Consider the following 21477-nt stretch of genomic DNA (forward strand, 5'->3'; position numbering starts at 1 on the left):
GGTGTTGTGATTTGGTTAATTTGGGTTAACTTAACATGTTTTTTTTGTGGAGACTGAGTTGAATTTTGCATATAATTTTTCGTAACAGTGGCTTAATATATTTTTTTATGAAAAGTACTGAATAAACTGTTCAGTGGCCCAGACAGGGTCCACATCCTTGTTAAAAATACCCGGTTCTTGTGGCCTAAATAAGAGACCACAAAAAAAAATGTCTAAAAGCTCTGTTTGAAGGGAAAAATGTAAAAAAATATATATATTTATTTAAAAAAGACATGATGCAATGACTTGGCTGCATAAGTGAGTACACTATAAAAAGCTACAATGAGGCAGCTTTTTATTCAATACTAGCATCCTGTCTTCTTCACTGGAGTCTAGCAGCACCCAAAAAGTCTTGATCTAAAAATAAATGGCCGCTCTGTCTTGCAAAAGTTCTCCTGATCTATCAGGTTGTGAGGACATTTCTTTTCCACGGCCCTCTTCAGGTCACTCCACAGATTTTCTATCGGATTTATTTCGGTTCTCTCCCACTCTAACACTTGTTGTTCTTGTTAAATCATTCTTGAGGCCTTTGACGATATTTTTTGAACACACTGACAACAGCTTTTTAAACGAAAAGCGAAGATACACATGCTCTGGCGTTTGGAACAGTTCCACTTTTGCAAAAGAAAAGCATCCCCAGATCATGATGAAGACACCACCGTCTATAGCACTCAAGCTATGGCGTTGATCTGGTGAGACGCAGTGTGCTCGTGTTTTGTTGGGTGTTGCCCAAAAGTTCCTGCTTCGTTTTCATCAGATCAGAACGCTTTTTGGGAGAGTTTTATCAGGCCTGGAGGAACATGATTTCGATCCTGCTCTTTAGTCCAGACTTCGGATTCTTTAACAAGAATACAAGAGAGAAACCAGACAAACCAGAAATCCCTGCAGCTGCTTCAGTGTTGCTGCCCGACTCTTAGCAGCCCCCTCTGACTAATTTCTTTGTTCTTTTTTTTATCAATTAAAGTCCTCGCCGCCCCTCGTTTTTTCCAATTCTTGCTGACCTTCACTGCCCAATAGATCGTATATGCGCCCTTCTCCTAAATGATATCTTTGTGCCATCAAGGTGTGTTTATCCTTTGCAACTTTTCTGCAATCTATGACTTTTGCTCAAGCGGAAAATTAGCATTGAAGAATACAATCCTGCTTACACAGCTGAGGTTTTACTATAACTACCGCGGGTTCCCACTATAACCGATGGCTGGTGGAAACTCATGAAGACTGAATGCTTGAACTGAATCAAAAGCTGCTTTAACAAAGTATTAGTTTAAAGGCGAGCACGTTTATCCAAAGAAGCTTTTGGTTCTTCAGTTGAATTGTACAGGATAAATCTCACGTTATGTGTGGATAAAGCTTTGAAATAATTTCCCAAAGTCTCCTTCTTGAATGCTATACATGGGTTTTTAACACATTTGGGAAACAATGTGATAAGACTAAAGGACGAAGAGTCCAGTAAACATGCCTTATGGAACATTTTCTTATAATGATCAAGTAAAAATATTTGGATAAAGATGCTGAGCGAGGTACATCTGTTCTTTGAAAGGCTTTAAAAGAAACGATTATATTAACATCTGCTTTGGTAAATTAATTTTCTATCATAAATGTGTAACTTTGGAAATGTTATTAATCATATTGTTCCAAGTTAGCCAAAAGTGGGCCTCATGTGACACTAGAATTTTTGTTTTTCAGTAAAATAACCCATAATCTAACCAGATAACAATGATGACCCATGTTTCATCTGTGATTCTAGGCACAGTCCAGTAGGTGGCGGTAAAGTACAACAGCTTTTCTGACAAAGGGTTTAAAAAAACACACAAACAAAAAACAGGCACTTTAGAGACGTGGAAATATAGAAATACAAGTTGAATCTTACACAAAACAGAAGTGGGGAAAAAAGATTTGTCGAGACAAAGACAGAAAGGAAGCATTCAGCAGTAATTTGTGCTTTATTAAGAGTACAAAGGCTCCTTACAGCAGTCTGAATGGCCCTTTTATTAAACCTCAAGATAAATGATGCGTTGCATTATACCAAGGACACCTGTGTTATAGTAGATTGGACAAAGACATTTTTATTGATTATATGTCTGTAAAAGAGAAACACATTTGAATATACATTTTCCAAAACATTAAAGTTAAACGTATTTACGTTCAACAGAAGCAACAGAGTAATTCAGCTTGCAAACGATAAATATGAGGCCTTCCTAGCACAAGTAAAATCGCAATTTACACATATCAAACTACAGTGATGTGAAAAAGTATTCCCCCTCTCACAGTTTTCTGGTGGTTTTGCTTTTCTGTCACTCTTAGATGTCGCAGATAAGTTTAAATACAATAAATGTCTCAAATAGATAAGAAATATCTCCTACCTAGACATTTTTGGGGTAGTGGACATGTAAATTAGAAATAGACAAATGCCACATTCTGTAACCGAATAAATTAAGTTCTTGTTTCAAACTTGTCAAGTTATTCAGAAGTCATGGAATTATACAAAATAGGGTTTTGCTCAATTAATATACATTTATTTTACTTTAACAGTGTGAAAATGTGACTTTAAATAACATTTAAAGCAGAATCAGAAAGCATGCACCTACATAAATAAATTAAGTAAAGCCCACAACATCTGACAACCTCAACACCTCACCTCATGCTTCACCCAGTCACGTTATTTTCAGTGTTAAACTCATAAAACAATACAAACGAGACAAAAACGTTGTTTATGCAGACACATAAATATATTAAGTATGTGCTCATTTTACCTGTTTTTTGGTGAAATAAAAAAATACAAATAAAAATAATGCAAGGGACAAAGCTATACTCAAACCTTAGAATGCACATAGAAAACAGCTTGAATCTAATCCTCAAAATGTATAGGAAATTTAACAATTTCCCAAGGAATAAAATGTCTGCATATACTAATAGAATATTTATTTCACTGAGGCATGATTATATTTAAATATGTTCATTTTAAATAAGTTATAATATTGTTAAAAGGTCTGTTCATTTCAGTCACTCAAGTCACTAAGTGAAACACATCATATAGGTTAATAGATTAATATTTCTGTTAATCATTATGATTTTTCCATTTCCACAAAAACACAACTGTTTATATAATATCATATTAAACCAATAAATAACATGTGGGATAATAAAAACTGTGATTAATTTCTGCTTTTTTTTATCAATATGCTATTTTTAAGAACTGAACAATATCATATATGTTGTAAAATCGCCGTTACTTTTTATTTCTTTTAATGTCTTTATTTTCTGTTTTTGTCTTCGTGTGAATCTACATGCTGGTATTAATATTTTGCCTTTCACATGACTTCTAGTACACCTGAATTTCCCCAATCTTGGACAGTAAAAGTCTATTTATTCTATGTTATTATGTTCCATTCTTTGTCAAAATTGTTTATTACAAAAGATAATTTTTATCCGGTAAAATAGCTCAATCGGAATGCATTATTATTATTGTTGTTTTTTAAACATGACCATAAGCGGTCTTTGCAGTTTATTTCGGCAAATTTGTCTTTCCGCTGATTGCTCGGAGGCTGCAGTGAACCCCGCTGGTCAACAGGGGGCGGTGACGGAACACAGAGGAATGGTGACTATGGTGAAAACCCATAGAAGAAGGTGATCGCTAGGGGACAGTGCAAACCGCTACATCTTCAGTTTGGCCCAGAAAGTGGCCTTTTTTCAACGACCCTCCCCCTGTTACCCGTCCATATTAACCTCGCCGAGGCTTTTTTTTTTTTGTATTTTTAGACGTAAACTGTTTATTTGAAGGCGTTTTATGTGCACCGATGGAGCCGCTGTGATACGATGTAGCCGTTTGTGACGGTTTGTTGCTCAGGTGAAGCAGACGGAGCCGAGGAGGAGTCTCTGAAGAGGTGAGACAGCCCCCCTCCTGCTAAAGGTTGCTACATGATGGCTTCACTGCTGCGAGGGGAGAAAACTAAATAACCCATTCTGGTGTTTTCAGTCAGTCTGGGATCAATTACCGGGTTTATGTTCAGTGTTACAAGATTTTTGACATGTTAGTGTGTCTGCTGCTGAGGCTGGGGCCCTTCATGTTTGACAGGCAGCTATCCGTGATAACAACTGCATGTGGCAAACAAAAACTGCACTTTGTAAATTTAATATACCGTCGTTCGTAAGCTTTAAGAAAACATTTAATTTTTAGGCAACTTTTTCTTCCTGTTTTTACTGACGTTCATCACATTACAGCATCGCGATATTAATAAAAAAAAGCAAATCTATTTATTAATAATATTAATAGTTATGATGTGACCTGCTAACATGGCGGGGTTAAAATTACCTCTTTATATCTTTAAATATTTTATTGTCAAAGCCAGAGGCGTTGTTGGGATATTTGCACACTGTGGGGGACCCTGGAAATGCTAGGAGAGAAAAAAAAAATCACACACCTGTTTCTTTATTTATTTTTTTTATTTAACCTTTATTTTACCTTATAGATCGGTCGAAAACCAATTCTCATTTTCAACGACGACCTGATCAAGAGGCAGCATTATACAGCAGAAAAAAACACACAAACACGCTTAAAAGAAGTTAACATAAGACCAGTTAATCACTATTTACATTATAGATATGTAACCTGGACTAAACAATAATCAGAAACGGCAGTTTTTATTGTGGTGATGAAAGTAGATAGAGGTGATAATGCTCTATTTTAATGTTTTGGGGGTTTATTTTGTAAATTTTTTCTGTTTTTGGGTGCAGCGGATTGAAACAAAGTTTGACCAAGTGACGTACGGACGGGTGGGATAGTCATGGTGGTGATGTTACTGGAGCACAGGTTGCGAGTGCTGCTGGACGTGTAACAGATTGCTGATTGATATTTGACGTCAAGTTTATGGAGTTTTGGATGCAGTTCTGTAAATGATGTCACCGTAATCGAGGATGGGGAAGCTTGTCATCTTGACGAGGTTGTGTTTTGCGGAATGTGTGAAGGATGTTTTATTGTGATAAAGGACTTTAGTGAGTAGTGTCTTAGTGAATTGATGTGAATATTGAAGGAGAGTGTATTATCGAGCCATATGCCCAGATATTTATTAGGGCTGAACAATTAATCGCATTTTCAATATAATCGCGATTTAAAAAAACACAATTTCCAAATCGCAGAGTCTGCAATTTTTGGCTGTGTAACAATCAGGGAATTAGACACTAACATTAGGTGTTGGTAAAATATTTGAAGTGGGTTTGCCTCCACATGGAAGGGAAGACAGTTACAGCAGTGAGATAATCTAATTTTATTACTTCTATTAGAGTTTGTATAATCATACAAAGCATTAAGTTCTGGTCAATCAGTTTAATACATAGACTTGCTTGTTGGTTGCACTTTATGTTCAACAAGGATTAAAGTCCAAATTAACTAAAAGCTGTTCTCTTGAATAACATTCTGATTAATAGAAACATTAAAAATTGTTGTTTAAAATAGTCCTTGTTTACAAACGTCTTTATTTAGAAGCCATTTTTGTTGCTTGTGGTTAATGCAGAGAAAAGTCTAAATTGCAATTTTGGTTGAAATATATTGTAGGCAGAACGCAATAATTTCTGCACCGAGTTTAAATGCTGCGGGTCTTTTAGCAACTAATTTGCACAGTGAGGAAACAAATTGATTTGTTGTTTGGATATATTTAAAAAGACATGATAAATTAAACTGGGAAAAAAAATGTCATTAAATCGCAATATTAAGAAAAAAAAATCGCAATTAGATTATTTTCCAAAATCGTTCAGCCCTAATATTTATAAGAACTGACGAGTTGTAGTGGTGTTCCGTTACGATAAAAAATGTATGTATTTGGTTTTCGTAGTATTCAGGAGAAAGTGAAGGTTGGAAAGGGCATGTTGGAGGCTATTAAAACTGTTTTGTTAGGAGCACATGGCTGTGGTCAGAGATGGATTTGATGTATACAAGACAGTGTCATCAGCATATAGGTGGATCTGAGCAGTGCCAGCAGCATGAACAATACTATTTATGTAAGTTTTGAATGAAGTTGGTCCCAAAATGGACCCCTGAAGAGCACCCGTTTCTATAGTTCTGGGGTCCAATGCAGGTGTAATGATGCATCCGTCTTGGTTCACGAGAACTTGAGAGATTTCTTTCACAAATGGATGAAAGGTTTCACACAAAAACACCAAAACCACAACAAAATCTGAAATATCGGTTGAATAGTTAATCATAGTTTTGCCATATTTCAGCCAATGAAATATGGCTGTTTAATTCTAAACTGGTCCTAGTACCAAAAATAAAATCACTCTTTTTTTTTTTTTAAATCTTTTTTGATTGTGTTTAGAGAATCTCTGTTCATTGTTGAATTTTCCAGCTCAGGTTTGATTGACCTTTTAGTTCTGGACCAGATCAGTTGCAATACATAAAATAGCTCATTAGTTTAGGATTATGAAATAAATGTTGAGGTCAAGATATTAAAAGATGCTGGACTTGATCTTGAGTGAACAAAAGCACAGCACTGTTATTTATGAAACAAAGAGTAAGCAACACTGGGGAAGAAAATGTTTGTCAAATAAAGTCCAAACAGTAATTTGAAAGCTTCTAAAGCCACAATTAGCCTCGGTAACTTGAAAGAATTGTTTTCTTCATCATTTTAAGTCTTTCTTTTCATCGTGGAGGAAATTATTAGGTCTCCTCTGTCTAAAAGACAGGGAGGGTTCAGCAGAAATCACGCTACTTGTTCCTTTTGGAAAGAACAGGTTTTTATCTTCCACTCTGCTAAACAAAGCTTATTTGTTCAACCTTTTTCAAGCTGTCTTTTCATGATCTTTAACACACTAAGGCGCAGTCGAGATTTTGCCAACGTCTCCTGAGGATTGCGCAATCGGTCTTTATTGAGAATTTTACCAGGACGTACACTCCAGTGAAGGTTGTCATCCTAAATGTTTTCCATGTGTCAATAAGTATCTCTCTGTAGAAAGATCGGACTTCAGATGGTTTCCAAATGGCAGCGATAACCCTTCCCAAACTCATCGCTGATGTTCCATCATGATTGCATACTCCAGACCAAAAAACGGCCAAAGCTCGTTTACTGGTGGTTACATTCACCAATGATCAGTTGATTGTGTTTGGTTAGCTGTACCTGGACTTTACTAACGCACGTGAAACCAACGTGCATGTTCTCCATTTATTCTCCCTGGGTACTCCGGCTTTCTCCCACAGCTCATAAATATGACTACTGTGATTGTCCTGTGTGTCTCCATGGCCACCTCGTAAATGAACGTGAACAGAAGCATAAAAAGGAAGCGTCTAAAATGTGAAGGTTTAAACAGCATCCCTTAGCTGAGGTCTCAACTCACACAAAGGAGAACTATAAATAGAAAGTTACATAACTTGGGGAAAGTGTTAAGCTTGACAGGGAGATGGTCTCTGCAGTGCAAGGTTAGCTGCTGCTGAGGCTTTTTGGATATTTTTGCTGCCCTCCTAACAAGACAACCCTGCAGCAGAAATGCTGTTTCACCTGCATGTTTGCTTACAGGCCTGCCCCCCCCCAGCTGCAACACAGTCAGAGTTTGCTCAACTCATTGAAAAACGATGCAATATTATCTCCATCACTATATAATCCAAGTTGTCGAAGGGATTAAAATGAGCAGAAAAAAAGATAGCAGGGCTTTACACGTTTCAAACGCACCACATGATGCATCCTCACCTGGTCGGCCCCGTCAACTGTCTTCCTCTTCAGCAACGGTCCTCCTCGATGGGACGTTTTATCTAGAGATGCATCAAGAAATCAGCTACTTTGACACCACTCTTTGGTGTCAAAGTAACCACTGAGGGAAGAAGTCAACGAAGTCGGCTGTTTTCTGTATCGGCGCGGCAAAAAAACATGTCAGAGGAAGCACAAAAGGTGTAAGAAGTTTCTAGAAAAGATGATTTTCCAGACTACAGATGTCTGCTGTTCACTTAGGCTGCGATAACAGGGAGCAGATGGAACATTTTAAAGCAAGATTTAGGGCGGAGGTAGGGAAACCCATGCGATAGAAAGTATGCGAGTGCACTGATGATAGCGTAACAACAGCGGTGACTTAAAATTTTCTCTTTTTTTTATTTCATTTCAGACAACTTGTTTTAATCATCACTGAACCCAACAACTTCAAGCTGGCTGAAATGGACGAACAAAGTGTTGAGGTGTGTATGACAGACTCCAGTAATGCATTTAAACCCCTGTTTTCAGTTTCATTTAAACACAAAATGCCCAGCAGTTTGGGCTTTTGCCGCTGTTAAAAACGTCTCAGTGATGTTGACTGAGCCTCGCGGCGAGTCCGGCGGCTGCGGTTGTTGTTGAACCCTCCTCTGGCTCTTTGCAGAGCATCGCCGAGGTGTTTCGTTGCTTCATCTGCATGGAGAAGCTGAGGGATGCTCGCCTCTGCCCGCATTGCTCCAAACTTTGCTGCTTCAGCTGCATACGGGTGAGTGTGGTTACAACGAACAGGACCGGGCCTGTCTCCTGTACAAAGCGTCATCCTTTTCTCCGCTCATGGGTTGTTTATTGTAATGAGAATGTTTGTTATAGAGCAGATAAGAGCCTGAGAGTAGAATTTATTGGGCTTTTAATAGGGCTGTCACGATACTAAAATTTCAAATTAAACACCGATACTGAGAAAAATACTCCATTGATTTTCAAGACGGGTTCTTTCTGGTCTAAAACAAATTATATGATTAATTACAATAAGATGAAAATGTTCTTTTCTTAATCAGGGCAGAACCAATAAGTAGGGGACAATTCAGCCCTCATTTAGAGCAATATATAATTGTTAAATGTCTGGGAAAACAATAGACAAGATAACAGTATTTAAGCGTTAATGTCCTTTATGGAAGTGTGTACCTATTAATTCAGTCGGGCCGTTATGATATTAAAATTGCTTATCTATAATGTGCCACTATTTGCCTCCCTGTTCCTGTCAATTTGATGTTGATACAATAAAATGTTACTACAGATGGACAAATAAAGGATCGTTCCATACTAATGAATGAATAAATTGGGTTTCAAAATAAAAGATGGATGCGGCTCATGTAAAGCATATTTTTCACAGCCCAAACAGCGATCTGGTCCGGGCTGATGTTGTCAGCAGCAGCCGTGCCCGGCCTGCTTTGCATAAGAACTTCAGTGATCAGCGACAGTAGCAGTGTAGGTTGCTACAGGTTCTGCTCTAATTGTCAGCTTCAGTCTGGTTTCGTCACAACCTGCTGTTGTTATTAGCCAAATTAGCCTCCAATAACTTTACAGCTAAACTGAGAAGTCCTAGTTTGTTTGATTGCTTAGCTCAGGGGTCAGCAACCTTTACAACCCGCAGAGCCATTTTTCCCTCTGTCCAGGTAAACAAATTTTGTTTAGAGCCACAAAAGTTAGACATCTCTTTGAAACAACAGCTTGTTTTTACAGTATAATATAGGAATTTTGTTTACATTTTTTTAATTAAAGATCAACAGTTTTTATTATTTAACCAACAGTATTTTTTAGGTTTAATGCATTTTCTTCAATTGGACATTTGATTTTTATAGCAAACGGCATCAAAATTATGAAAAAGCAAGTCGTTTGCAACCTACTGACAAGAAGATACTTCATTTAGCTATAGTAAATTATTCTATACACCATTAGTCTTTCTTTCTTTCATTCTTTCTGGAAATGGTATGCATATATTGCAGAACTAAATGCATCCTAAAGCTAGCAATTTTAAATTACAATTCTTTCCCCTTGCATTTTTGGTCAAGTTTTTAAGAGCCAAAGCTGAAGGTGTAAAGAGCCACATGCGGCTGTGGAGCAACAGGTTGCAAACCCCTGGCTTAGCTATTTAGCTGAGCCATCAGCTGGTTAACCTTTCCTGCGTTCACTCCTAGTCCAGGAGGAAGCACAAAAGGTGCATGCGCTGTCGGAGTAATAATACCGCAACGGAGTCACACCTGTGACAGACCGGATGAGCCGTCAGAACCTGTAAAGTCTGGCGTCATCCGAGGCTTTGTTCCTACAGAAACTTCTCGCAAATGCAAAGGTTCTGAGTGACAGAAGCTCTGGCGGTCATCCGCGATTCATAGAACCGTAGTTACATCCGTAACTTTTGTTTTTGTTTGCAGGGTTTAAAAACATCCAGCAGCAGATCATTGTTATGGTTGCCGCATGGAGGGGCTGATTTTCTCTTATCACAAGCTGCTGTTTGAAGAACAGAGACAAATTGGGCAAATGTGAACCAGTTTATAATGATTTTGACTTATTTTGACATCCCTTGTAGGAACCTCACATTTAGGCATGACTAAACATTTTGATAACTGCTGATTTAAGCAAACAACAGTTTTGTTAAATCAGGCCAGGCCACACGTGGTTTTTGTCTTTATAGGGAACCTATCGGGCTAATATACACGTGTTCCTATAAATCCTGTATTGTATCCTTATGTCGGCTGTATTGAAGCTGGAATCTCTTGTTTGACAGCGATGGCTGACGGAGCAGAGAGCCCAGTGTCCACACTGTCGGTAAGAACCTTCCACAGTTCATCACATTCAGCCTCTTCAGTCTGAATCACATAATGAATAACTAAAATCTACACGCCTGCTGCCTCTGTACAAACAGAGCTCCGCTGCAGCTGAGGGAGCTGGTGAACTGTCGCTGGGCCGAGGAGGTCACTCAGCAGCTGGACACCCTGCAGCTCTGCAGCCTCACCAAGCACGAGGACAACGACAAAGACAAGTGAGCATCTCCCAAAACCTTTCCGGCTCTCGTCCGTTTCCGCTCTAACAATGAGTTAGGAAGCATCTTCTGTCCGCAAACATGCTGTGAAAGACTTTTCAGGAAAGCTGAAACCTTACCGATCAACAGCAGTTTGCTCCTTTGAAGCACCTTATATATATATATAGACGAGGGCTCACTGTGTCTGTGACGCAATCTTCAAGATTTGTCCAATTTTACTTTAACCCAAAGTGACAGTTTTTAAAAAAAATATGTTTTTTAAGGATACAAGAGAAGATCTGATAAAGAGTCTGCCATTTTTTTTTAAATAAAACTAAACTGGAATAAAATAAACCCAACTAGGATGTAGGGCAGTTGGTCAAAACGTGGTTTATGAGTTTCTCACTCACTGATATTGTGTCTTTTCATCATTGCTGAGCAGATGTGAGAACCACCATGAGAAGCTGAGTGTTTTCTGTTGGACCTGTAAGAAATGCATCTGCCACCAGTGTGCCCTCTGGGGAGGAATGGTAACGTTTACAGCGTTTGCTTTTTGAGGTTACAGACTGAATCCCAAGTTACAAATAAACCAGAAGAATCTCCTGCACAGATGCATCCAATATTACTCAAGCTTTACACTCTGAGTTTTTATCTTTTAAGTAAATGTCAAGAAGTGGGCAGGAATACCAAGCTAGCGTAACAGTCAGTGTCTGATAATTATTCCAGTCAGAGTGCGAGATAAACGGCCGATGACGGATGGATGTTTTTGTCGCCTGCAGCACGGCGGCCACACCTTTAAGCCTCTGGTGGAGATTTACGAGCAGCATGTGACCAAAGTGAAGGAGGAGGTGGGCAAGCTGCGCCGCCGCCTCATGGAGCTCATCAGTTTGGTGCAGGAAGTGGTGAGGACTCCTTTATACGACACTGGAATCTGTTGACCTCTCTGCAAAAAGATGTTTGTATTCTTATTCTGAGCGATCTCTTTCAAATTGGATTTACCCCTTTTTCTAAATTAACTCAATTTTTACTTACCCGATCTAAAAGACAACTTAAATGCAGCGTTTGAGATGTTGCTGACACATTTAGAGTGTAAATAAATCTGAAAATGTTAAAATTGTGTAAAAAGTTGATTAGGGAATTTAAAAAAAAAAATAGCCAAAAGCCACTCTGACTTGTCTGAGTTCAAGTACTTCTGTAATTTAAAGTCACAAAAAAGCTTTTGGTTATTTTCTCTACTAAAGTGTTTAAATTTGATATGAAAATGTCGCCTTGTAATAAAAACGCAACAGAAGTCAGGTTTCAGTGTGTACTGGAGTTTTTTTCGGTTACGTCGCGTTATCAATATGGTACAATGACAGCGAAACAAAAACATGCCAAGTTTCTTTTCATTTGTTTAAATGTAAAATAATCCTCACATAAAATTTTGACGGGACAATAAAACACCAACGCTAGTAAGGAGACTCTAATGTAGCAGAGCTTGTGCTTTAAGTCATAATTTAAACACTCTTAAGTTCACTTTAAACATTTCAATTGTTTGTTCATTATGACATAAAATATAGCCCTGTTGGCTATACAGTAGGTCAAAATTTTGATCGGCTAAGCTGAAAGATGTTTTTCTTGTTATGAAAATAGAATAATATAAAAATGATAGTGTATTTTTAAATAAATTGGACTTTGGTCTAAAATTAAAACCATTACAGAGCTGAATAACTTAAAATCCAAATTACAAATAATTACTCACCTGCTGTGGCAAGATTCCAGCAGCTTTTAAAGTTTGATGGTTTATTAAACATAAATCCTGCTGAAGGACACAACAGACCACAAACTAGTAATAATTACTAATTTATACAAAATAAATTCACAAACAACTTGCCATAAGCATGCTACTATGACTAGTGGGCTTGTCATATATCTGCCAAAGGCTGATTTAAAAACACACAGGGGAGTTTTCCAAGTCTTTGACTTCATTATTACCAGTCAGTCCTGAGTTAATTTGGTGTGGAGAGCTTCAGAAAGTAGCTCAGTCATTTATTTTTTATCCATGTCTGGTGCAGCATTAGTTTGTCTTCTGAAGTGTGAGGAAAAGAAACAAACCAGCAAAGTTAAACACATTTTGTTTTACTCCTTTAAGACTTTTCAAAGAGCTTTGCAAGTTCTATGTGCAATGAAACAGCCAATCACATGGAAGAGTTGCTTATTCTTTCTCCACACATTGAGCAGGACCCAGCTGCAATTTATTTTTAATCGAAATCCTGTCGAAAAATATATTGTTTGTTCTGTGGTTCATTTTATGTTAAATTTTACATAGAAAAAACTAACAAGAACAGACATAAAATGTAACTGACACAAAGTTGTTTCTGGTCCAAAGCTCTTGTTTTAAAAGTAACATGTCCAGTTTAATTTGAAAGATAAATGATTCTTGAGCTTCCACTCTAAAGGTGACGACTCAGCAAATAGAGCATTTCAGAAAACACGATGACTCCACATAAAATAAGTAACATTTAATGACTAATTTAATGCTGAAAGCTGCAATGAAAAACACCTTTTAGTTTTTTTTTTTTAGCTTGTGTCACTGAGTGCAAGTAGGCGAGCAGCCTAAATTATTGTTTTAGTCAGGATCACTACCTATTAATGACTTCTTCAGTCATGAATACGCTGCAGAGACTAGAAGCCTTAGCCAGTTGTCACTGTGGTCCTTATTTAGTTGTGCCTCAAATTTAGCGTACCAACTCAGCAGCACATCATTTTAGTGAAGCTCGTCCAGCGTGTTTCACAGCGAGCGTCCTCTAGAGGGCGCCCACTGACCTGTTTTGGTGTCTGCTGGCTCAGGAGAGGAACGTAGAGGCCGTGAGGGGAGCGAAGGACGAGAGGGTCCGGGAGATCCGAAACGCGGTGGAAATGATGATCGCTCGTCTGGACAACCAGCTGAAGAACAAGCTCATCACGCTCATGGGTAGAACACCTGCACACACGAGTGCTACAACACATCTGGAAGCAGCAGCACAAGGGCACTGTTGTTACATCGTTTAAAAGGGCAGAAAGTTGTCTGATCCACAAAAAAGGTCAAATCAAATAAGTCAACACCATCTCCTCTTAGACGTCCAAATGTAACGGAACAACAGGGCGGAGTCGTGGATATTTAACGTTGAATAGGTTAATTTCTGCACAGCTCTATTAACATTTTCTGTCCCCTTGATCTCTTGAGCTTCACTGGTCGTTCACATAGAGTTACAGCTGGGGTTTGGGATCATTGTCCTGCTGGTGAGATAAAGCTTCAGCTGTCGGACAGAGGGCCTCACCGCTCACTCTGGAACATTATGGTATACAGAGAAGGTCCCGGTCGATTCAGAGACTGCAGAGTGTCCTTGTGTCTACCAACAAGCCCAGATCCTCAGTCCTCCACCACCGTGCTTTACACTTGGTTTACATGTGAGCCGAGCTGCCGCGTTGATTTGATAGACGGGAAGCAACACTTCATACAAGCCATAAATGTTGAGTCTTGTTCTAACTGTGCGGTCATTAGCCTGACATTTAAATATGCTGATAGAGGCCTGCAGAGTTTTAGGAGGAGTTCTTGTTCTTTTTGCAGCTTCTCTGAGCGTGGCGCTCTCTGAATGTGCTGAGATGACCAACTTTGTCGTCTTTAAAAGTTTTCTTACTTATGAGCAGTTTTTCCTCACTCTGGAATAATCTACTTAAAGCAGGGTTCCCGCGGATCCTTAAAAAGTCTTAAAAGGCATTGAATTCTGTAATATAAAACTAAGGCCTTAATTGGCATTAAAATGTCTTAAATCAATCTTTCTTAGGTCTTAAAATTGTTACCAGGTCATAAATAGGATTTTATTTTTGTAATCCTTACCAAACAGTAAAATAATTGACACAATCCCCATCCCCGATAGCAGAACCAATAAAAACTGTTGCAGCCGGACCATAGCTGCGAAAAAGAGTTGGCACTGCTTATGTTGTGGTTTTTAATACTGATTTATAGTTTATTTTAGTAGGGAACAAAACAAAGTTTGTGAATTCAGTTCAGTAGTTGTTAAAAATGTATCTGTAATTTGTGTGTTTTTAGCTTTCTTCCTATATGGAATGTTTTTCAAAATTTTAAACATGTCTGCTGGGCCAGAAAGTAATGGTTTATGTTAAAATAAACATTTGGGTGAAGTTGTTGCAACCAGGTTTATCTTGTTTATCGTGAAGTTGGTCTTAACTTTTTATTTCAAGTGGCATTAAAAAGTCTTAAAAAGTCTTGAATTTAACTTGCCTTATGCTGTAGGAACCCTGTAAAGGGTAACTCACCCCCAAAACAACTAATTTGCTAATAAACTGTCAACATCATTGTCTTATAGTGCTGTCTACACTTCCTGATGATTATTTTGACAGTTTACTGGATATTTGTTGAAATCTGCTCTTTGGGTCAGTGTGTCGCCCTCCTAAGGGTCAGGGTATATAAGCATCTCCGTCTTGATCCTCCGTAGGGAGTTGGACTTTGAGTGGTGAGTTTTTCAGGTTAGAGATTTATTAGCTTAGCATTCAGTTAGTTTATTTAGCATTTATTTAGGTTTTGCTAGTGTCTCGGACCTCGCCCAGCTATCGCCACAGTTTTCTAGTGAGACTGGGCGTGGTAAGGCTCTGGTACGGGGGTGCGTTATACTTTAAAACGATTTGGAGCAACTATAAAAACACCTCATCTCACTGGAAACACCTAGCGGCTACCTCCCGTCTTTAATCCTTTAGAAGCAGCAACGTGTACCTAACAGCTTCTCATTTTGGCCTGATCTGTGCTTAAAAGGTAAAAATATGGCGGAACCTATTATCTGATGTTTTTCAACACTGCCTGGTGGATTGAATAACCCTATGATGTCCTGACATGTACGACCCTGCTGAACGAGGATGTACTTTTCTTAGCTTATTGGCTTTTATTCTTCAGTCTCTTTCATAGAAGGTGAAGTGTTTGTAACCCTGCTGCTTTCTTTCTGTTTTGTTTTGCATGACGGAGGATTAGTTGGCAGCAGTTTTCTCTCTCCAGACCTAAACATGAAATCCTCAGCATCAAACTCAGCTGGGATTTCACAACAGTCATGTCGAAGCTCTTTTGTTTTGCATCGCACGTCTAAAAAGACCTCTTGTTGTTGTGCTGAAACATAGCCTGAGGTCAATTCTTTTTGTTTTTTTCTCTTCCTTTAACAAAACATTTCAGTTTCGTGCTGAAAGCTGCGCAGCCGGCATTTATAGACACGACTAATACACATATGAAATATTTATCAGGAGCGAGCGGATGCCTGCTCTCAGCAGTGCCCACACACACAATCTGCACCGCCGCCCACTCACACACTCAGCAGCCCTCCATCAGGGCCCACATTTCAGCACACTGGAAATAGAAATGCGTTCTCCTCCCCAACAGGCCAGAAGACGTCCTTGACCCAGGAGACGGAGCTGTTGGAGTCTCTGCTGCAGGAGGTGGAGCATCAGGTCCGTTGTTCTCCACAGATCCATTCATCGGCATCCCTAAACATCCAGAAACCGCGAAACTCATACTGTGCACTTACACCGTTTTATCACGATCACCCGATCCGTTGATTCAGGACAAAACGTTTGTTGTGACTAATATGAAAAAGCTAAAGCGTTGTTGGAGTTCTGAAAAACCCTAAGTTCAAATATTTGTCCTCACAATCGGCTGTTGGTGAAGAAAATGTTACTTAAAAAAAGACAGAAATTAGCAGCACTTTACAACTTCCTACTTCAAGAAATGCTATTTTGTTATAAAAATGTTGCATTTCCTTGACTTAATGGGAAAACATAAGAGAAATAAATAAATGTAATAAATAAATGTGGTTATGGATTATAGTAAATCAGTCAGAAGCAAACTGTCAGTCAGATATTTATCAAACATGCCGTGTGATAAATATTCTAGTGATAAATTGGCTTTCTTTGAACAGAGAACCTGAGTAACTGAAATGGCTGTTTTATCTGTTCATCCATTTTGTTTTTCTTCTATTCAACCAATAATCCATTCAGTGATCCAACCATCCATGCAATCATCCAACCATCCATCTATCCATCGATTTATCTATCTGACAATCCATCCATCCATCCATCCATCCATGCAATCATCCTTCTATCCATCGATTTATCCATCTGACAATCAATCCATCCATCCATCCATCCATCCATCCATCTCTTTATCTATCCATGCAATCAACCATCTATCCATCCATCCATCCATCCATCCATCCATCCATCCATCCATCCATCCATCCATCCATCCATCTCTTTATCTATCCATGCAATCATCCATCCATCCATCCATCCATCCATCCATCCATCCATCCATCCATCTCTTTATCTATCCATGCAATCATCCATCCATCCATCCATCCATCCATCCATCCATCCATCCATCCATCCATCCATCCATCCATCCATCTCTTTATCTATCCATGCAATCATCCATCCATCCATCCATCCATCCATCCATCCATCTCTTTATCTATCCATGCAATCATCCATCCATCCATGCAATCAACCATCCATCCATCCATCCATCCATCCATCTGACAATCCATCCATCCATGCAATCATCCAACCATCCATGCAATCATCCATCTATCCATCGATTTATCCATCTGACAATCCATCCATGCATCCATCCATCTGTCCACACAACCGTCCATCCATCTCTTTATCTATTCATCCACCCAGCCATCGGAAATCCAGCAATCCCTCCATCCGTCCAGCCATGCACGTATCCATCCAACCTTCCATTCATCCATCCATCTAGGCATCCATATGACACTATATACATATGACAGTTGTATATATTTGTCAATGCATCTGTTTGTCCTTTCACTTTATAGTGTTTTGCGAGTTTCACGTTTAAAGTCTGACCAGAGTAGAAAAATGCTTTTTCATTCCTGATGAATTGTTGCATTTATCCTTTAAGAACTGCTTGAAGCTCTACTGAAAACCGGAATAATATGGTCCGTCGATCTGATAGATCAGATTTGTTAACCTGAGATTTTAGCTTTTATACTTAAGTGATTTCACAGCGTGACTTTCCTGTTTTCATGCGCTCGCGTGGAGCAGCTTCACTCGTGCAGTAAGAGTGAGCTGATCTCTAAGAGCCCGGAGATCCTGCTCATGTTCCAGCAGGTCCACCGCAAACCCATGCAGTCGTTCGTCACCACGCCGGTCCCCCCAGACTTCACCAGGTGACAACATGCCACACTTTAAGCAAATAGCACGGCTTATTACAAATGTCCATCGCACTAATCTGAACCTGATCAACTTTTTATGCACGTCTGTGTTGCTTTTAGTGAGCTGGTTCCTGCCTACGACTCCAGCACTTTCGTCTTGGTCAACTTCAGGTAAATCTTTGATTTAGGCTGCTTTAATCCTTCTGCTATGACGGAAGCCTCAGTTCTGCATTTTCCTAAACATTTTGTCCCCCGTCCCTTCAGAGCCTTTAGTTGCTTTTAGAAGAAACATGTTAAATGGCATAAAAAAGTTTCAGAGCTTCAGTGGAAAACTGACAGACTTAATGACTGCATAGAGTTAGGATGAGGCATGCGGTCTGGCTCAATTATATAGGCTAAAATGAATTTGTAAAGGAGCATCACCCTTCAGATGTGTCAGTGGAAACAATGAAGATAAAATTAAAGTGCAGTCAGCCTGCTTATAATGAGGGAAAGCAGACCAAAATGCTTTATTTGCACTGACTGAATCCAGCGAGTGAGGGAAACTTTTCCATGTTAATCAGAAGGGATATAATTATTAGCCGGCCTTCCATGAATACTTTACTTAACCCCTTATATGTTTGGCGTAAACTGGGCAGCTTTCACGTACGAATTTCTTCTGTGTCAGTGATCTCATGCACTCTAACAAGGTTTTCATGGCATTATGGAAGAAAAGCCCACAGCATCACAAATCCTCCTCTATGTGCAGCACCCTTTATTTACACGACACCCACCCTGGAGTGAGCGGTAGTTGCTAAAAAGTTTAATCATCGTCCCGTCTGAGCAAAGCACACAGTTCCATCTACATTAGAAAGATTTCTTTTTACCAAACGTCTCATGTTTACATTTGTGATGGTAAGAGAAAAAAGGATTTTTTCCCTACTTGGCGTCTAAGTGTGCCGGGCTTCTCCAACAGGGAGCTCTGTACATTTATTTGTTTTCTAAAAAGGAGCGATGCAACTCTCCCATAATTTGAACATGTTCTGCTGTCTTTCCCGTTTTGAAGAGTGCCACGTCATATTTAAACCCCAGGGAAACAGGACATTTCATGTTAATAACGTAAAGGTTCCTCGACACCCTGGTCACTTTAAAGTCTTAATTGAAAGTGTTCAGGAACATTTATTTCAAAGGGATGGTTAGAAACAGAGACTGTGATGATTTTATTAAAAACAATTCTTAACAAATCAATCAATCAGCTTTATTTCTAGAGCACATTTTATTAAAGACCACAGGGGTGACCAAAGTGCTGTACGTTAAAACAAGAAAAGGTTAAAAACATACAAAACATACACACACATCAAAAGCTAAAAACCAGGTTCACGGCAAGAGTATTTTAAAATGCAATACACGACAAGATCATAGTGTATAATAAAGAGATTTAAAACCAGGTAAAGAGGAGTTCTGTCTGATATGATTGTTTCTCCATTAAATAAGCGTGTTCTTCAAATAAAAACCTTTCTGTATTTCTGTTGGTGTCAGATTATGCTACTGAAATAAGAGATTTATTTACTTTCAGGCTTTGCACACATCTTTACCTGAGATGCCAATAAATGTGGAGGCTGCCGTTTGATAAATGTGTTTTAATGTGTTGCGTATTAATTTAGTGTGGCCTATTTACTTTTTATCATACTCTGAAGTCTTTTTCACATCGAGTTAACATCTTTATTAACTCTAGCCGGAGCTGCTTTAATGAGCAAACATTCCCTGGAGATTAGAAAAGTAAAATGTCGCTGAAGGTTTGATGCGTTTTTCGTCTGCTTGCAGCACTCTGAGGCAGCGGGCCGACCCGGTCTACAGTCCTCCCCTGCAGATATCCGGCCTCTGCTGGAGGCTCAAAGTCTACCCAGTAAGTCTGGCACTATTTTGCCCGTTGCCTCATATTTAAAGTGTTCTGGTTGGGTTACTATGTTTGGACGGATTTAGAAAAGAAACGTCCAGGATCCTGTTTGAAGCTACTACTGTTTCAATCAGGACGGGAACGGCGTGGTCCGTGGAAACTATCTGTCTGTGTTCCTCGAGCTGTCGGCCGGACTCCCTGAAACGTCAAAGTAGGAGTTGCTTCTTAAATCCAAATATCTTATTTCATACATCTTTATCAGCATTTTAAGGCCTCCAAGGAATCTGTTTGACTGTAAATATTGAATATTTTTATTTTATAGGCCTTATTTTTTTCATGTTTCTCTCCAGAAAAGAAAATTTCAAATGTAGGTGATTCATTTGTTATCCTTGAATTCTAACATCCATCTTCTTCATGGTGTCGAAGGAAAAATAAAAACACAGGACTGACCTTGTTTTGATTTTCCTTCATGCTGACAGGAAAGTAAGATTTGCAGAGATGTCAAATTATTGTAAACTGCGTTCCTTTTTAAATACTTGCGCTCTGAGTTGTGCAGAAAAAAAACCCCAAAGCACATTTGCTAAGAACCCAGATTGATTTCCAGATTATAGGAGATGATGTTTTTGTCAACTATTAAAAATAGGGAAAATGAAACGCGTATATCTGTCATTCAGGTTTAAGTTTTCCCTGCTGTAAAATTAAAAGAATTTGAAAGTGTTATAATGAGATATTTAAGGTTAGGTCTTTAGATTGCCCTGTTGGAGGTCTGTTAAGAGTGAATCTTATCATATTCGCTGGGTGGAACCTCAATGCTTTTATTTTGATTAAACTGTTTTAAATATTAGCTTATGCTGTCTTTCAGCCGCTGAAGTTTAATGTACCAAGAAGTTAAAAGTGTTCTTGGTCTGTTTAGATATGAGTACCGTGTTGAGATGGTCCACCAGGCCTCCAGCGACCCGACCAAGAACATCATCAGAGAGTTTGCTTCGGACTTCGAGGTCGGCGAATGTTGGGGCTACAACCGCTTCTTCAGACTGGACCTGCTGGCCAGCGAGGGCTACCTGAACATGCAGACCGACACGCTGGTCCTCCGGTGAGCTCCAAGCACGACCGTGCAGCCTCGCTTCTCACTCTAATAACGGGTTTTCAGATTTTATTCATTAATTTGCCTCATTTAGTGTTGTTGTTTCGTTCCTTCCTGCTGTGCAGCTACCAGGTTCGCTCACCTACGTTCTTCCAGAAGTGCAGAGATCAGTACTGGTACATCAGCCAGCTGGAGTCTGCTCAGAGCGGCTACATCCAACAGATCAACAACCTGAAGGAGGTGCGCCTGGAGCCTCACGCTTTGGCCGCTCGCCTCACGCTTCCGTCTGATAACCTGCGATTCATGTCTGCCGTCAGAGGCTGGCCATCGAGCTGTTCCGCCGCCAGACGTCCCGCAGCTCCTCGCCCCCCGACCTGAGGCTGGCCGCGGGCACCACGGCGTCCGAGAGAGACCCTCGCTCGGTGAAAAGTGACGACGACGCCCAGACCACCTTGAGCAACTCCAAGAAAGGAGAAGAAGAGGAGAGAACGCAGCATGACGACTCCAACGTAAGAGCAAAGTGGTAGCTGCCGACTCCTGCTGCGCGAGTTTTAAGGCTTTGTGAAACTGCCGCTTGAGAAAAGAGGAGGAAGATC

The 21477-nt window shown here is 39.4% G+C and overlaps 1 protein-coding gene across 2 annotated transcripts in view; it reads left to right on the forward strand.

Annotated features, from left to right (window-relative positions):
* The first annotated feature begins 3652 nt into the window (after window positions 1–3652).
* trim37 (tripartite motif containing 37) overlaps window positions 3653–21477 on the forward strand; it is a 40249-nt gene continuing 22424 nt past the window's right edge. For both annotated transcript variants that reach the window (XM_021308036.2, XM_021308037.2), the window contains exons 1-16: window positions 3653–3923; window positions 8125–8194; window positions 8374–8475; window positions 10492–10532; window positions 10630–10746; window positions 11168–11255; window positions 11505–11627; window positions 13555–13678; window positions 16130–16197; window positions 17812–17936; window positions 18042–18092; window positions 19725–19806; window positions 19932–20008; window positions 20711–20890; window positions 21007–21121; window positions 21199–21390. In XM_021308036.2, the coding sequence (XP_021163711.2) occupies window positions 8174–8194; window positions 8374–8475; window positions 10492–10532; window positions 10630–10746; window positions 11168–11255; window positions 11505–11627; window positions 13555–13678; window positions 16130–16197; window positions 17812–17936; window positions 18042–18092; window positions 19725–19806; window positions 19932–20008; window positions 20711–20890; window positions 21007–21121; window positions 21199–21390 (1506 nt within the window). In that variant the 5' untranslated portion in view covers window positions 3653–3923; window positions 8125–8173. The remainder of the gene's footprint in view (window positions 3924–8124; window positions 8195–8373; window positions 8476–10491; window positions 10533–10629; window positions 10747–11167; window positions 11256–11504; window positions 11628–13554; window positions 13679–16129; window positions 16198–17811; window positions 17937–18041; window positions 18093–19724; window positions 19807–19931; window positions 20009–20710; window positions 20891–21006; window positions 21122–21198; window positions 21391–21477) is intronic.

This window comes from Fundulus heteroclitus, chromosome 11, assembly GCF_011125445.2.
Source record: "Fundulus heteroclitus isolate FHET01 chromosome 11, MU-UCD_Fhet_4.1, whole genome shotgun sequence".
NCBI lineage: Eukaryota > Metazoa > Chordata > Actinopteri > Cyprinodontiformes > Fundulidae > Fundulus > Fundulus heteroclitus.